Genomic DNA, 18,079 nt, shown 5'->3' with positions numbered 1-18,079 from the left:
TATTTATTTTCGATTTTTAAAGATTTTTCTTTTCCCTTTCCCCTCCCTCCCAGCCACTCCGGTTTGGGTTTTCCATATGACTCATAATCCCTTCCGAAAGTGGAGTCGAATTCATAAAAGTGGTGGAAGGGGGAGCAGGCTGGGAGCCCCGGGGAGTCTTCACTACCTACATTCCCACTCAGCCCCCGGCGCGAGCGGCGGCCGGGGCGGGGACGCCTAGCCTGCGCCGGGGATGGCGGATACTATTCACACCCCGGCGGCCGGGACCCGGTGACTGGGCGCGGGAGGGTCTGCAGCGGGCGGCGCTGCAGCAGCAGCCTCGGCACGGCCGCCGCCGCCCGCGGGCGCGAGTGTGCGCGGGTGTGGAAGGCCGGCGTGCGGGCCGCGAGGGGTGTGCGCGCGTGAGGCGAAGCGGGGCTCGCCCCTCGCCGGCGCCCGCCGCCCCGCCGGTGATCGCTCTCCGGCCGTCTCCAGCACCTTCGGCCCCCCACGGCCGTTGGTCCGGGCGGGGGAGGGAGAAAGTGAGACTCGGTGTCATCACCATCCATTGTCAGGAGGGGAGGAAATTGGAATCCAGCAGTGGCGAGCAGCAGCTGGGCGGTCACATCTGGGAATGCAAAGCCGACCTCCCCCTCCTCCTCCTCCTCCACCACCTCCTCCTCTCTCACCCAGGATCACTTCCGAAACCACTTCGCCTTCAGCCCCTGCCTCGGCCAGAGGTTTCATTTTTAACTGAATATTTGCGAAAGCTGGAAGCGTGCGAGGGGGGTGGGGTGGGGTGGAAATAGCGGCTGCTTCTTTTCCAGGGATTTATTTAATGGGGATGTGTTCAAGGCAAGAGCGAATTCAGAAGGATATCGACGTCGTGATCCAGAAGTCCAGAGCCGAGAAGGACTGCCTGTTTGCAGGTGAGTTCTCGCCTTTCCGGAGGCTCCGACCCAGAGCCAGCTTCCCTTGCCCGCCCGCCGCCCCCCTTCCCAGTTTTCTGACCGCGACGTGTGTGGCTCGGGCTGGGGGTGGGTTGCACGTCCCCGTTCCGGGGTTCATTTGGCAACAGCTGCTGCAGCGGGAGCGGGAGCCAAAAGGGGGAGGGGGCGCCAGCCTCTCCCCTACTCCCCTCCCCCCCTCCCCGCTCCCCCTCCCCCTCCCCCCCATTCTGGGGCGGCCACCAGCTCTGGGGGCAGAACCACCGTGGCCCGAGCCGGGGTCTAGCCGGAGGGGCCGTGCGTGGTCTTTTCAGCCCCTTGTGGATGCCCGGAGCGTCCCAGCCCGCCTCCGGGCTTTCGGCAGCGGCGGCCGAGCCGGGAGGGGAGGACCCGCGGGTTTGCGCAATGAGCTGAGCGGCGGCGGCCGGGAATGGAGCCCGCTGCGCTGCGCTACGCTGCGCTGGCTGGCTGCGCCCGGCGCCGAGGCCCCCGGGGGGCAGCGCTGGCCGGGTCTCCCCGCCTTCAGCTCCAGCTAGACCCCACAGACTGGCAGCGCGTTGCCCCGGAAAGAGAAGGGACTCCCGGGGTTTCCGAGGCGCCCTGCTCCCCTGCCTGGGGGTCGCCTTCCGTCCATTTTGCTCCCCCGGGAGAGGGATCGGATTTTGCTTTCTCAGCCGCGAGCTCCGCGGGGGCAGCTTCCGGCCGCCCCTACCGGGAAATTCCCGCCGTTGCCATGGCACCCGGCACTTGTTGCGGGGGGCGGCCTCCCGCGGCACCTGGCCCGGGGTGCGCAGCATCCCCTTCGGCGTGGCGCGGAGAGGAGACCGCGCGGCTCTCCTGCCCACGCCTGCCGCCCCGCCAGGCCTTCCCTTGGCTCCACTAAATAGGGGGCCCAAGTCCTGACCGGGGTTAATAACCCAGTTAAGGGGTAGCTTTTAACAGGACTTTTCCGTTTCAGATTTCAGATACTCAGACTCCACCTTTACTTTCACCTACGTTGGCGGCCCCAAAAGGTATTTGTGTGTATAGAGTTGCTTCATTTCCTGTTCACAGGCTTGTGTTTCCTTTGTTCTTAGCATGTTCCTTGTTTGGGTATTTTTTTTTTTTTTCTTGTTGCTGTCCTTTAGCCACATCCCGAACTTGAGGTCCCTCCGTTTGGAATAACAGAGGGGAAATAAATATGCCTGATTCAAGTGTGTCTAAGATCACGCCACAGGCAATGAGCAGAACTCTTGCACTGTTCATGTTCTGCTGTAGTAGCTTCTTGAGACGTTTGGGGGTTGATGGAGTTAAGCGGGTGCAGAACCGGAATACTAGGTATGAAGTGAAATACATAAAAGATGAAAGATGTCACAAAGTAGTTCGATCACAAATAGTAATTTTCCTGGTGAGTTGGGGCTGCACGTTTCCATATTTTCTGAAGGTTGACATAAATATTCAGTCTCCCAATTCTCCATACTTTTTTTTTTTAAGGAGTGGTATTTTGTTTTTCACATTTAGTTTTGGAAAGAATTTGGAAGTTCTGTGTAGCTGGAGTGTATCACTTCTCTCTCGAGGGGGAGGTAGGACAGATGCCTATATTAGTACTAGATTGTTAACAGTGTGAGAGAAGTCCAATTCCAATTTTGTATTTAGGAAGTAGAGTTACAATGAAAGGTAGCCATTAAAATATGACTTGCTGTCTTCACTTGTTAAGTTAGGATTTTCTGGGACACAGGTTTAAAAGAGCAGTGGCCACATGTGAGAACTATCAGAGATTTAGCCTTGCTGTTAGGACATGACACGCTGTATCATTTGATCACATTCCAAAATATCGGTTAGCTAATGGAAATGTTTATGAACATACAAATTGCAAAAGAAGCTTTCCTCTGTAAATACATTTTTTTAAGGTTGGAATTAATGTGAGAATCTTTAAAATGCTTAGGATCTGTGCTGAAGTCTAGATATCAAAAAAGCTTTAATTAAGACGGTTATCACATTTCCCATATGTACAGCCTAAGCCTCAGGATTGGTGTATTGATTTGATTAACTAGTTGAAAATATAACACATATAACATGTGTACTTACTGCGAGAGAATGAAATTACCATACTTCTTAATTTATTGGGGTGCTGTCATCTTTGTAATTATGAATAAAAAGAATAATCGAGAGGAGATTCAGCTGAATTAATGCTGCTCCTGCACTGACTGTCCCAAGGAGGTTGGTGTATATCCTTTTGGATTATTTTAGCAGTTAAAATACGCTGTGTGGCCCATTGAACACATTCTCTCCCATTCTCTCCCAGATATCTATTCAGGTAGATATCTACTTGAGTAGTCAGTTTCACAGTTAGGTTGTTCACCCAGTGAGAGGTGCGGCCTGGGGAATGTTGTGGGTCGGTTTTTCAAATAACTAGCTTATTTTCAGTAAGATACTTGAGTTCTTTTGGGCTCAGTTTACTTATCTGTACAATGAGGGAGTGAGCCAGACACTTAATCTCTAAGATCTGTTAGATGCTGCAGTAATATTCTTTATCAGCAAATTATTGAACTGGTGTTAACACAGCAAGAGGTGGAAAAGGTATGAATGCCTCCAGGAGCAAAGCCAGGGGAGTTGGGATGAATAATTAACTAATTAAGATAACATCAGTTTTCACTGTAGGCAACCAGTACCAAGGTTGCTCTTCAAGTAAGAGAGGTTTCCTTTTCTATGTAATCCTATTAAGGGATAGTATTTTTTTCTGTCTCTGATTTAAATACCTGGGACTTGTGTCTGTATTGCAGAACATACCGTCTGTTAAAGAAGAAAAATAACTCTTTGGGACTGTTGGTGTGATTGCTTTGTCTCCCCAAAAGCTTGTTCTCCAAAACAATATATAAAAGGTTGCTTTAGTATAATAATCATAATCCCTTTCATGATAATCCTTTATGGATTTATAGCTAATTGCAAAGAAGACATTTTTTTTCTGAAGAGAAAAATGCATTGTTTTCATTAACTACATTAGAATCTGATACTATGTATTTCTCATTGTGGCATGTCAGTTGGGCATTTAAAATTTTTTAAATCTCACTGTTTTGATTTAAAGTGCTTATCAACTTCTGATATTCCATTAAGAGTGTCCTTTCAGGTAAGCTAGACTTACTTCACCGTGAAAGGAGGTGGGTATCTTAAGGAGAGATAGTACATGATTATCTTGAATTCTTTAACTATCATTTTCTCTAAACCATTGAGGACATATTTAAAGAATAATTTTCAGTTCAGGTTGTAGATAAATTAAGCCATTGTCTCTGTGTCACACATTCTGAGAACAAGTTACACTTTGTTCTAAAGGCAAAGGTTGACCTTACATGCTACTATTCAAATAAAGAAATAATATTGAGAATTTTTGTTACATGTGTATGTTTTATGTTTCTGTGGATAAGAGGAAATGCCCAGAGGCAGCTGTGTCTGGGCTGGCCAGTGGCCTAGTGAATTGGCCTTTCGTGTGGAGGTTGAAGTGCCCGTTAACATTTGCCATTCTGCTGCGTCAGTCGACTTTTGGTGAGGAATGAGGGAGAGCCGATGGTCAGCTGGGAGACCGAGTTCAGTTAGTTTTGCCTCATGGGAAGGTACAAGGAATTCTTCTTCTCACTTTCAGATGTACAAACTGAGGCTTAGAGAGTTTAAGAAACATGCTGAGATGTACTCAGTTTGGTGAAGAAGCTATGGAGTAAACCCTGTTCTGTCACACCAAAACCTGCGCTACAGTAGGTTTCTCAGCCTCCTTGACCATGGGGACACTTTAACATTGAAAGATTCCGTGGATACTTATTTGCGAGTGATAGTTTTAGTGTCATTTCATTGAGAAATAATGAGAAAGGAGGTGTTAAATGTTATGAATTTGGTTATTAGTACCATCTTCAAGTGCTTGAAAACATATGGTATGTATGCAGCCTAGATCACTTTATTCTAGCAATGCTCCTTGTAACACCTCTGATTCCCGGGTTCCTTAGAGTAACTTCACAGCCGTCAGTGGTTCAGGGCCTGCCATGGGCACCTTCTCGGCACTGCTGCTGGTTTCAGGGGTGTGCCAGCGTCTGGCCTCAACTCTAGACAGTTTGGAAGTTTATGCAAAAGTCATTCCTTCCCCATACTTGTCATGCTTCTGATCTCCTGCTTCCTCCTTTCTCCCTTATCGATGGACAGTAAAATCCTTAAGACCCACAAAGGTTTGGGGTTCTTCTGGTCCTTCATCTCACTTGCCATCGGTCACGCAGTTAGTGGTAGGAGACACAGAAAGGGTAAAGTGGGTAGTGACAGCTACTAGAGATGGGAGAGCAGGCTGAGTCAAGAAAGACAAGGATTGGGCAAGGGAGCGCGATGGGCCTGGCCGGGGACCCTGGGGGGTTCCCTGATTGTGAGCTTCCAGCAAGGAAAGTATTGTGAGGATACAACTGAGATTTTAAAAATACACAAATAGTGTTGATAGTAAAAAAAAAAAAAAATTGAAAAGAAGAGATAAGCCAACAAAAACCAAAAAGAAACACACGATTTTTCCATCTTCTATTAAAGTAGTAGAGTTTATTCTTTCAGAAGTTTTTATGTCTGTATTCATATAAAGTATATACATCCAGATTGTATTATACTCTTTTGAGACCTCACTGTTTTTTTCGCCCAAGGATGTAACAATGTCTTCCTTTTAGAAAGGATATGAGAATACGGAAATGTTTGTTAAACGGAGTTTTCTAATCAAGGAGTATGACTGCAGGACAAGAAATCTAATGTTAGAAATTACTAATGAGTTAGAAACTTAGTATCTGGCAGAATGTGCAGAGTGTATATACATATATATAGTGTATATATGTATATATATACCCATATACCTTTTATTGTAGGGACAGACACTCTTTCACGTGGTCATTGGTAGAGTGGCATCTTTGGAAGTGTGTCCCGCCCCCCGCCCCATCTTTTAGGATTTTCTGTTCATGTAAATGTTTTAGAACATCACGTGTAACACTAACAATAGTGTCAGCAATCCCTCCAATCACATGCTACCTCTTCTTTCTCCTGTGCCTTTGCACGTGCTGCAGAACACGCATCTACACCCTGTCTTCCCACCCCTTCCCCGCATTCATTGTTGGATCTTTGCTAAGCCAAATACCCCTCTGAGAAGCCTTTCCTGGCATCCCCTTGCCTGTCCCTGTATTATTCTTTTAGTTTTTTTGTTTTATTTATTTATTTATTTATTTTGAGAGAGAGAGAGAGTGAGTGCTTGCATGAACAGGGGAGGGACAGAGAGAGAGAGGAGGGACAGAATCTTCAGCAAGTTCTGCGCTGTCAGAGCAGTGCCCGACATGGGACTCGATTTCATGAACAGTGAGATCATGACCTGAGCCGAAGTCAAGAGTTGGGTGCTTAACTGACTGAGCCATCCAGGTGCCCCACTGCTAGATACTTCTAAAACCATGTTGTCACATTGTGTTGTTAGCACCTGAGTTTACTTGATCGTCTGTCTGACCTTGAGCCTCTGGGAGGTAGGGCCTGTCCTATTCACTGCATTTTTCCCTTGCCCCTAGCTCACTGCTTAGTACACTATGTTTTCTGAATAAGTAGATATTGAATCAATCATTATAGGAATGCTAAAAGGTCTTTTGGCAGGTGGGGAGCAATTTCCTAACTAAATGACTAGGTATAGAGATGATCACATACTTCAAAAAGCCCCAAATCTGGTAATGTCACTTGCAGTGGACTCTCTTAAGAATCCAAAAGTTGCCTTGCCAAGTTATAAGCCCTGTGGCATGCTCAAATGCTTTCAGGGGACAGGAAGATAATGCAGTGGCTTAACATTTGAAGAGAGTTATGAAGACTATGGCACACTGGAGAGTTTGGACTCTTAAAAGTATTTAATTTCAGTTTAAAAAATCAATAGCACTTTGGTGATCAAGCAAATTTTCTGGGGGCCCTAAATCACCTGGGCTCCCAGTGTTGAATTTCTTACTCATGGGATGTCATGGAGAGAGACAAGCTACTTGATTGCAAAAGTGCATTTGTTTTGACTTTCTTAGAAAGGAGGAGTGTACAAAGGTGTGCAGGAATGGGGACATCGGGAGGGTGGCAAAGTAGAAAAAGATCATCTGAAAAAGATGAATCAATTTTCATTGTGAAAGAATTACATACTCACTCTAGAAATCTTGAAATACACAATTATTTTGAAACTATCAAGTGCTCCTTAAGATGTCATAAGGGAAAGAATGATCATTTTTTAAAATCAGAAATTACCGCATTCCTCTTGGCAATGGGGACTTGCTTCCCATAATCTTATACTGTATCAGTTGCTATTTTTTATAGTGTGTTCCTTGGAGCCCTGAGAACAGACATTGGAAATTGGGGTGCCTGGTGGAAGGGAGTGCAAAGGAAGCCGAGTGAGGGAATGAGATCTGGGCTCTCTCATCCCTTTGTAGACTATAGCTGCTTTGGCTCTTTTCTGTGTACGGTTTTTTTTGAAAAAAGGTTTCATTGTTAAATGAATTTCAAAACCACTGACCTAAAATAGCCACCAATTTTTAACACAAATTTAACTTCATTGAAACTTACATACTAAAATATTTAAACGCCATTTACTTCACGGGTCAAGATAATACTCTTAATCATCTTTTTGGTCACAGTCTCTGCTATGCCTTTTGCCTACCGTACATCCTATGTTTGCAACAAAGACGAGTAGGTATTTTGTCAGCTATTTTACATTTTATAGCTAAAGAAACTTAGGCTTAGGCCATTTAAATAGCCTACAGTTAGTATGAAGCAGGGTAGGGATATATTTCAGTGTAAGTCAATGTTTATGTAAGGTTGAGGGGCATTGGTTGAATTGGCATGACTAGGATAGTTGGGAATGTTTGAGGTTGGGGAAGGATTGCTTAGTGGGATGTCAGCCAGGGGCAGTACTGAACATTCCACTGGTTGGCAAGGAAAGTGCCCGAGCCCAGCGCTGAGCATTAACAGTGAGAAAATTATGTACATTGGCTGTGGAATCCTTACACAAATATTGGGCTGATCCGTTTAAATTCCCCATCATTTCTCTCGGCAGCATTTTGAAAAATACATATAAGTGAAAATTTATCAGTCCTAAAAATATTTTGTAATTCTCTGCACAGATTTACTGTTGGATAGATTGTGCTGTAGTTGATAAATCTTGCTTTAAGACAGCTGCCACTGACTTAGTGTGGAATTGTAAAGTTATTGGCGTGTAATCTTTCTTTTTCATTCTCTAAATTTTTGAAATCTTATTTTCCATGTTCCCTCAGGAAACGCTAATAAGAAATAGGTTTTTATTAACAAAATAAGGCTTGTCATTCCTATTTTATTGTGACATAATTTAGGTTTTCTGTTCAGTTGTCTCACTTAAATGGTGGACACTCAACCCAGCCTATCAGAACAACTCGTGATTTCCTCGTTAAAAGAAGCTTCCCTTCCCAGCCTTTCCCTGATATCACATCATCTGAACCTCAGGTCTCATGTGTCTCACCTCCCTCTTCATTTCTTTCCGCTTCATATGCTCCTCTGCTGACTATTCCTTTGAAATCACTGTGGGCATCTTCATCCTTCCCAGGGTCCACATTTGGTCCCTGCCGTGATCACCTTGACTTACGTCAGTCACTTTAACCCAGTGTTTAAAAATTCTAGATTAACAGCCCCTCACCCATCCAGTTCATTGATACCTGAACTCTTTTAAGTATGAATTTAACCGTAGCATTTTTTCTGCATGGAAGCCTTCAAATATGACCACAGTTTTCTCCATATCAAATTTAAGCCCCCATTCTTGGCTTTCTAGGGCAACCTTCCTATCCAGTCGTATGCATTTCTTAGGCTTCCACTGTTTGTTTATTGACCTGGTCTCTTCATTCAACAGCAGGTTGTATTTAGTGCATTAAGCATGCACAGCTGTTGAAGGTTTATTGATTGATAGATTCTGTGTCACAAAATACGCTTGCTTTGGGTATCATGTTCATGATTTTTATTATCACCAATGCCAGTTCATTTAATCTTTTCTTTGACCACAGGTGGCATCTCTGTGAAAATATATGACAAATTTATGGTCAAGAAGGGGATAGAGTAAGATCATGAGTAGGACAAACAGAATAAGACAAAGTGAGATCTGAGGAGGATGGGATGAGAATGTGAATAGTTCTGGGTAGTTCTCGGTTCATTACAGAGTAATGGCAACAACAAGTTTTGGGTGTAGTTCATTTGCATGTCAGTGACATCCCAGTTTATGGCTGACACCTTCTTGGTATTAATGGTGGTGGGAGGGGGAGGGATGCTAAAGCAGAATGTTAAATTTAAAAGGGAATCATCCACTTAAACCTTTGTGCAGTCAGATCAATTTTCTCTGTATAGGAAGTAGCAGAAAGCTAGCTGCTAACAGACTTTCCCCAAGAGGGTTTCTTTCTGAACATTTTGAAATGTAGATGGAAAAGATCTTACTCATGGCCTGCAAGTGTCCTTAGGATTTGTCAACCAACTCAGAAGTGCTGTAGTTATTTGGGTTTTCATCATTGTTTTGTTTAAAAAACAAGTATAGGTCGTTATTCCAGGAATCCAAGAATCACTTATAGAATATTTACTGTACACAAAGTGTAGATTGGAGCCAGAGACTCAATGTAACTACTTTACATTTGTTAGGCTTTCACAGCTATGAAGAAAAAAGTTCAGACAGAATTGGAAAACAACAAAAATGCTGTTAAGGACAGAGCTGTGTCAAAGAGAGAATGTAAGTCAAATAAAAAAAGTCACAAAAAATCAATATTCTGTTTAAAGACTAGAATTCTGGTTCCCAGCAGAGTGCCTAGAATACAATAAATATTTCCTATTATTTCATTAAAAAAAAAAATGTTACTTATTTTGAGCGGAGGGGAGAGACAGAAAGAGAGTGAAAGAATCCCAAGCAGATCTGAGCTGTCAGCACAGAGCCCGACGTGGGGCTTGATCCCACGAACCATGAGGTCATGACCTGAGCTGAAATCAAGAGTCAGACGCTTAACCAACTGAGCCACCCAGGCGCCCCTTTCCTACTACTTCTTAAACGACAGTCATATTTTTCTTACATTATGTGATAACATTCCCAAACTGTTTAATTAGGTGTTAGGTGTATGGCCAAATATGTCTGGGAAATGCTGAGATAAACAATATTAAACCTTTCTAATGGTTGGCATTTTAGAGCTTTTTATATATTACTGTACGTTATGCATATCCAAGAGGTGAATGAAATATTCAGGCTTTTCAGACTTATTTGAGCACAGATCTGGAACGTCTTGAGAGAGTTGTTTTGTGGAAAACACTTTGGCAAACTCTGAGTCTTAGTCATTAAGAATAGTTTTTGAGTAAACAGCAGTATAGTAGAAATAGAAATTGCCGATTCACATTGAGCCCTGAAGAATTTATTTTTGGTGATTTTTATAAAACTTGCTTTATGACCAGGAAAGTTTTGGTTAAAGGCATTTGGCATTTCGTGCCACTCACTGTTTTGTACGAGGGTTTATTTCTCTGTGTCTGTCACTTTGTCCTCAGTCGTGTTGAATCCATTTATGAGGGCTTTCAACTATTCTTCTTCACAGCCTTGAAGCCAGCAGGACCCAGTCTGGTGCAGGATTAGAAGTCAGCCTCATAAGGAAGTGTTTGAGATAAATAATGATTTTTGTGTAGCAGAAGTACTCATTATGTCCTCTTGAATTCTGCCGCTTTGACTGCAGTAGGGCGTCTTAGTGAGCAGTCTTTGGTGGAGTATATACTTTTGGAGAAATTCATGGTAAGGGAAATCTGGAATTTATTTCAATGTTTTTCTTTTTTTTTGATAAATTACATCTAGAAATCAATGAAAGTATTTTATACAATTTCCACCCAGTGACGAAATGAGAAATTTACTGAAGGGGTTTTAAAATCTTTCTCAGAGTTTTTCCAGCATTAGTCAGGAAGCAAAGCAGACTCTTAATTTTTCAGACAGCGTCAGCCATTAAACTTTAGGAAGTCACCTTACTTTTGGTAACGTATGAATGGAGAATGAAGCCAGTGCTTTAAAGTGTACTCCTGTGGACTCAGGGCCAGGTGTATATTTTAAATGATGCATGTTAACAGTAGACCCATTCTCACATGAATAGTCCATAGCTGTGGTGATTCAGGGAAGCCAGTGGAACCTCACAGATACTGGGAATCCAGTAAATTCTAGGTTTTTCGTTTGAAGTCAGTGCGCAGAATCTCAACTGAGTGAATTCATGGTTGTGATAATACGTTTGTCAGTCTGTATGTTTCTGTGGCATTGATCTTCTTAAGAACAAAGTCTTAGATATTGTTATGGTGAAGATCTAAGCAGGATGTTAAGATCCACTTCATAAGGTAGAAGCTGGTGCTGTCATCATTTCTCATTAAAATGCACCACAGCTAGATCTGAAAAAAAAAAAAAAAAAAAAAAAGGCCCTCTAGCTGTCAAGCAGTCATCACTTTATTATCACCACAGAATTTGATATGATTTCTCTAGTGAATGGTCAAATTCATTTTTAGTTAGCTAGGAAAAAAGTTTGAATAATTCACTGTGAGCCAGAATCTTTCCTGATTCTTTTTGGAGCAGTCCATCCTTATGGGAAAACCAGCCTAGAATGGTGATTTAATTAATTCAATTAATATGAGAATTGCATATTCTTGGCTGAATGTGATGCCCAAATGATAAAATTTGGACCAAGAAAGATTTTATTTTATTTTATTTTTTAAAAAGTTTATTTATTTATTTTGAGAGAGACAGAACACAAGTAGGGGAGGGGCAGAGAGAGAGGAGGACAGAGGATCCAAAGTGGGTTTTGTGCTGATAGCAAAGAGCCCAATGCAGGGCTCGAGCTCACCAACTTGAGATCGTGACCTGAGCCAAAATCGGCCACTTAACCAATTGAGCCACCCAGGCACCCCAACCAAGAAAGATTTTAAACTTCATTTTTTAAAAATCATACTAGTTTGGTTTTCTTTTTAAAATGAAGTATAATTGACATATAGCATCATATTAGCTTCAGGTGTACAGCATAATGATTCGATATTTGCATGTAGTATGGAATGATCACCACAATATGCCTGATGAACATCTGTCACCACACATAGTTACAAAATTTTCTTTCTTGTGAGAAGCACTTTTAAGATCTACTCTCCTAGCAACTTTTAAATATGCAATACAGTGTTATTAACTGTAGTCACCATGCTGTACATTATGTCCCCATGACTTAATTAGAACTAGAAATTTGTACCTTTTGATCCCCTTCACCCATTTCTTTTATTGCCATCCCCATTTTGATTTAATATGAGCTTTCTGTGTTGACTTCCTATGTCATTGATTTAAAATTTCCAGTGTTCTCGTGGTGCCTGGGTGGCTCAGTCGGTTAAGTGTCCGACTTCGGCTCAGGTCATGATCTCACGGTTTGTAAGTTTGAGCTCTGCGTCGGGCTCTGCGCTGACAGCTTGGAGCCCGGATGGACCCTGCTTCAGATTCTGTGTCTCGCCCTCTCTCTGACCCTCCCATGTTGATGCTCTGTCTCTCTCTGTCTCTTGATAATAAGTAAACGTTTAAAAAAGAGTTAAATTTCCAGTATTCTCAATTCTTGATGTCCAACATACACGAAATCCTTTCCAGCTGTAGGTAATCGGCATGGAAAAATCTACTTAGGGCAGGAGTTTTGCAGAAGCTTTTTTTTAAAACAGAAGTGTGACATTTCCTGTCTTTGGGGTACATTCTCGGAAATGTTACATTTCAGACGCACTTTTAAATGAAAATACAGGTACTTACCATTACATACCTATTAGAATGGCCAAAATTCTAATTCAAAAACAGTGAAAACACCAGATGCTGGTGAAGATGTGAAGCAACAGGAAACCTTGATTCATTGACAGTGGAAATGCAGAATTGTCCTGTCATTAGAAGACATTTTGTCAGGGGTGCCTGGGTGGCTCAGTTAGTTAAGCATCCAACTCTTGACTTCAGTTCAGGCCATGATCTCTTGGTTTGTGAGTTCGAGCCCCGTCTCGGGCTCTGTGCTGACAGCTCAGAGCCTGGAGTCTGCTTCGGATTCTGTGACTCCCTCTCTCTCTGCCCCTCCCGAGTTCGTGCTCTGGGTCTCAAAAATAAATAGCCATTAAAAATAATAATAATAAAAAAAAGAAGACAGTTGGGCAGTTTCTTACAAGAATAAAGATGTTCTTACCACAGTGTCCAGCAGTCACACTCCTCTGTATTTACCCAAAGGAGTTGAAAACTTAAGTTTGCACAAAACCCTCACATGGATATTTATAGCAGCTTTATTCAAAACTGCCAAAACCCGGAAGCATCTAAGGTGTCCTTCAGTTGGTGAATGGATAAATCAACTGTGATACATACAGACAATGGAATATTATTTAGCACTAAAAAGGAATGAGCTACCAAGCCTTGACAAGACATGGAGGAAATAATTCCTATGACTAAGTGAACAAGACCAGTCCGAAAGGCTGCATACTGTATGATTCCATCTACATGACATGCTTGAAAAGGCAAAAATATGGAGACAGTGAAAATATCAGCGGTTGCCAGGGGTTACAGGAAATAATGAACAGGCGGAACAGAGAGTGTTTTTAGGGCACGAAAAGTAACAATGGTGCATACATGTCATTACACATTTTTACAAATGCATAGAATGTACAACACCAAGAGTGAGCCCAAGGGTAAACTATGGACTCTTGGTGATAATGATCTGTCATTGTGGGTTCATCGTTAGTAACAAATGTACCACTCTGGTGGGGGCTGTTGATCATGGGGGAGGCTCTGCATATGGGGGATAGAGGGTATATGGGAAATCTCTGTACACTTTGCTCAATTGTGCTGTCTCCAAACTGCTCTAAAAATGAAAGTCTATTAAATAGCCAGAAAAAAAAAAAAAGTCAGGTGCTTGCCAAGACTTTTTCAACTTCTAAATAAGGATTCTGATCTGTAGAAAGTTTAAGAACTTCTTTTTACATGATACAGGCATGTAAATTTGAATTAGGAAAATATAAAATTAGCGATTTTTATTAAATAAAAGTGCCTTGGCATAAAACTAAAATGCATAGCCTATATTATGGATTTAGTATGCAGCTAATTACATAGCAGACAGTCACCATTTTAAATTATGTTTCTATCAGTTTTTTCTAAGTATACTAAGCAATAAATAATCAGTATTCCAAGAAATACTAACACCTGTTACAGAAATTCTATGCCTGTTAATTTTTTAGTTGCCGTAGAAATACATAATGCCGGTGAACTTTTCAAATAAAATCAAGTAGGAGTTGGTGCCATCAGATACTTCTGTGGCTGAATACTGAGCGTAAACACAAAACATATTTGAAATGTGTATGTTGTCTCTCTTGCACACATGATGCACGGATGCCCCCACAGACATCTGTGTGCACATACCTGCAACACGTTGAAGTTACAGTGTGTTTTAAGTTTTCCTCCTAAACATGCAAAAATAACCTGAACTGCATTTGCAGACATTAAGAAAATAATAATATACCTATTTCTTTCTCCCTAACCACCTCCCCACCCACAACATGCACATACACATGCACAGGCACACAGTTCTCAAAGATAGAAAGTAATGAGAACTTCATCGCACTGGAAAGTTTTTGTGGGCAGGAGGAGTAGGCAGGTGAGGGACACCTCATAGTTTAAAAAACTAATGATTATGGCTTTTAGAACCACCACAGATATACATACAATTCTTGTAAGTCCAGCTTTAAATTGGACCATGTTTACAGGTTAATTGTAGTCTAAATATTTTTCAGGGTTTATGAAATTGCATTTTATAGTTTCCAAAGGAAATATTTCCAGTGTTGGTTGAGTTATAAGATTATTATTTTTTTAAATGTTTATTTTTGAGAGAGAGAGAGACAGTGCACGAGCTGGGGAGGGGCAGAGAGAGAGGGAGACAACAGCAGAGATCCTGATGTGGGGGCTCGAACTCATGAACCGTGAGATCACGACTTGAGTCGAAGTTGATGCATAACCGACTGAGCCACCCAGGCACCCCAAAGTTATAAGATTATTTTAAACATTCTTTGTAACTCCTAACATTACAGTGCAGTATAACAGAATGGACAGATTGATTTGGTTTCCTTTTAAATAACCAAATGACTTAACCTCTTTGAAAAGTCTTGATTTTATCATCTGTGAGATGGCGGTAATATTGCAAGGTTTTCAGGATTGAACTTGATAATATGCTTGGGTCCTGAGGACTACTGTCAGGCTCAGTGGTTTGCTAGAAGGAATCACAGGGCTCAGAAAGCTGTTATACTCACAGTTATAGTTTATTATAGCAAAAGGGTACAGAATAAAATCACCAAATGGCAAAGGCTCATCGGGCAAAGTCCAGGAGACGGGCACAAGTTTGCAGGTGTCTTGTCAGTAGAGTCCTATGGACACACTTAATTTTCCCAGCAGTGATGTGGGACAGCACAGGCAAAGTGTTGCCAACCAGGGAAGCTCACCTGAGCCTGGGTGTTCAGGGTTTTTATGAGGGATCAGTTACAAAGGCATGTTGCACCTTTATGAATTGACCTCAGCTACTCAGAATCCAGCCTCCCAGAGCAAAAATGGTTTCACCATACATCACATTTGTTAGCATAAACTGAGCAAAGTGGTATTGCATGGCCCAAGACTTAGGGCATACGGAAGCACTCTTACCAGGCAGAGTATTCTAAGGGCTCAGAGCTTATTTCCTTGGAACTGGCCCAGGGCCAGTCTTGAAGACAGGCCTTTCTTGGGAATGTGCAGGCTTTGAGCAACCAAGGCTTGCATTAACCCTTTCCTGCACATACGCTGATGTGTCCAGCTTAGCACCTGTCAGAGCAGGCAGTACTTGATATCATTAGTTAAGCACTAGCCCAATTCCTGGAACCAGGACCTCAGGAGCAGGCAGAGTAAGGAAAAAAAAAATTGCCCCCCTTTTTTGGTAGGACAACTGCTCTGACTGGTTTGGAAATATAAAATTTTCTCCATTTCTCTACTATCATTGAATAACAATTTCTAATAAAAATTACATTAAATGTACATAAAAGTAAAAAATAGCAATAGCATATGTTTATTTTTATAATTGCATGCTATTTTTTTTCCCAGTAAATAACAAAGTATATGTTCACTCGTATAATTGTGTGCTGGGTTTTTTGTTTTTGTTTTTTTTTCAGTGTCACAAAGTCCAAGGCTAAACTTTTATCATTTTTAGAATCTAAAGGTTCTCCAGACTCACTTTTGGCCATTATCAGGTCACCACAGCATTCAGTGATAATGCTTTTCCTCTCCACTAGTCTAGATTCCTGATCTTCACCTACAGTTCTAGAATAGTTAGGATTTTTATTTATTTATTTATTTTGAGAGAGAGAGAGAGAGAGAGAGAGCGCACGTGTGTGTACATTCACAAGCAGGGGAGGGGCAGAGAGTGGGAGAAGGAGAGAATCCCAAGTAGAGAATCCACACTTGGTGCTGAGCCCAACTCGGGGCTCGATCCCACGACTGAGATCATGACCTGAGCTGAAATCAACCGTCAGACACTTAGCTGACTGAGCCACCCAGGTGCCCCTAGAATAGTTAGGATTTTTTATCTAACCTGAAAAATTTTAGGTTTTTGTTTATATTCCTTGTTTGCTTACCCTTGTATTTTTTTTTTTTCTCCATTCTTTACCTGAGTTGTGTAATACTGGAAATTAAGTAGTTTCCCTGGAAAGGCAGCTGAAATGTGTTTTAGGGCCACCACAAGAGCCTTTGTCTTGCAGGTACCTTGCAGTGTCCCAGTCTCCCTGATCCTTAGGAAGTCAGGGTATATTCTGATACATGCAGCAGTTTCTGCTGACTTTTCTTGCATTTTCTGACAGGTAACAACCTTCTCTGTAGGGAAAAACATTTTTCTGTTGTTGCTGTCGTTTTTATAGGGAACAACTTTTAATTTCACGGCTGCATCATCGCTTTGCCCAATAGGCAAGTGGTGGTTCCAGGGCCGAGTGACACAGGGTAACCATGAGATGAAGTGCAATAGTCTGTTGAGGGTCAAGCTCTCACTTTTGCTGATGCTGGCAGATAAATGTCACAACTTCCTCCTACACAGCAGTTAGCTAAAAAGTTTCTTTCAATATATGTATGTATGTATACGTAAGTGAAAAGCATGAATTTTGTTATCAAGAAATAACTGAACAAAGGCTCACTAAACAACTGATACGGGATAAACAGATCCTAATTCTTGCTTCTAAGTTACTGTCACGTTTTTGTCCCAAGCAAATTTCTCATTTATTCCATGGAAAGGGTAAATGAGAAGCTGTTGGAAGGAAAAGGTGGCTAAAGCAACTTTATACACTGGATTGCCTCAACATTCACATTTTTTTAAATGTGTACTTATTTATTTTTTTAAATTTTTTTTTAACATTTATTTATTTTTGAGACAGAGAGAGACAGAGCATGAATGGGGGAGGGTCAGAGAGAGAGGGAGACACAGAATCTGAAACAGGCTCCAGACTCTGAGCAGTCAGCACAGAGCCCGACGCGGGGCTCGAACTCACATACCGCGAGATCGTGACCTGAGCCGAAGTCGGACGCTTAACTGACTGAGCCACCCAGGCGCCCCTAAATGTGTATTTATTTTTGAGAGACAGAGGGGGACATTGCTAGCGGGAGCGAGGGGCAGAGAGAAAGGGAGAGAAAATCTTAACAGGCTCCATGCTCAGCGAGGAGCCTGATGTGGGACCCAATCCCATGACTGTGAAATCATGACCTGAGTGGAAATCAAGAGTCAGATCCTTAACCGACTGAGTCACCCGGGGGTCCCAACAGCATTTACATTTTTAATTAAAGTATCTGGTTGATAATTTAAATTAATTTTAGGGGCGTCTGGCTGGCTCAGTCGGTTCAGCGTCTGACTTCGGCTTGGGTCATGATCTCTCAGCCTGTGGGTTCGAGCCCCGCGTCGGGCTCTGTGCTGACAGTTTAGAGCCTGGAGCCTGCTTGAGATTCTGTGTCTTCTTATCTTTCTGCTCCTCTCCTGCGTGCGCTCTCTCTCAAAAATAAATAAATATTAAAAAAAAAAAAGTTAATGTTAAGCTGTGTTGTAAAGGGAAAGATCCTCAGATTCTCTGGGAGAAGGTGTTCGGGACCAGATATTTACCGTAGGCTCACC

At 42.3% G+C, this 18,079-nt stretch overlaps 1 protein-coding gene across 2 annotated transcripts in view; it reads left to right on the top strand.

Annotated features, from left to right (window-relative positions):
- Positions 1–450: 450 nt before the first annotated feature.
- Positions 451–18,079, top strand: part of PARP8 (poly(ADP-ribose) polymerase family member 8) — a 180,129-nt gene continuing 162,500 nt past the window's right edge. The window contains exons 1-3 of one of the 2 annotated variants that reach the window (XM_030330120.1): positions 451–719; positions 807–908; positions 1,885–1,939. In XM_030330120.1, coding sequence (XP_030185980.1) covers positions 614–719; positions 807–908; positions 1,885–1,939 — 263 coding nt within the window. In that variant the 5' untranslated portion in view covers positions 451–613. The remainder of the gene's footprint in view (positions 720–806; positions 909–1,884; positions 1,940–18,079) is intronic. The other variant, XM_030330124.1, reaches the window with a different exon arrangement.

This window comes from Lynx canadensis, chromosome A1, assembly GCF_007474595.2.
Source record: "Lynx canadensis isolate LIC74 chromosome A1, mLynCan4.pri.v2, whole genome shotgun sequence".
Taxonomy (NCBI): Eukaryota; Metazoa; Chordata; class Mammalia; order Carnivora; family Felidae; genus Lynx; species Lynx canadensis.
This window is presented reverse-complemented; position numbering and strand designations above follow the sequence as displayed.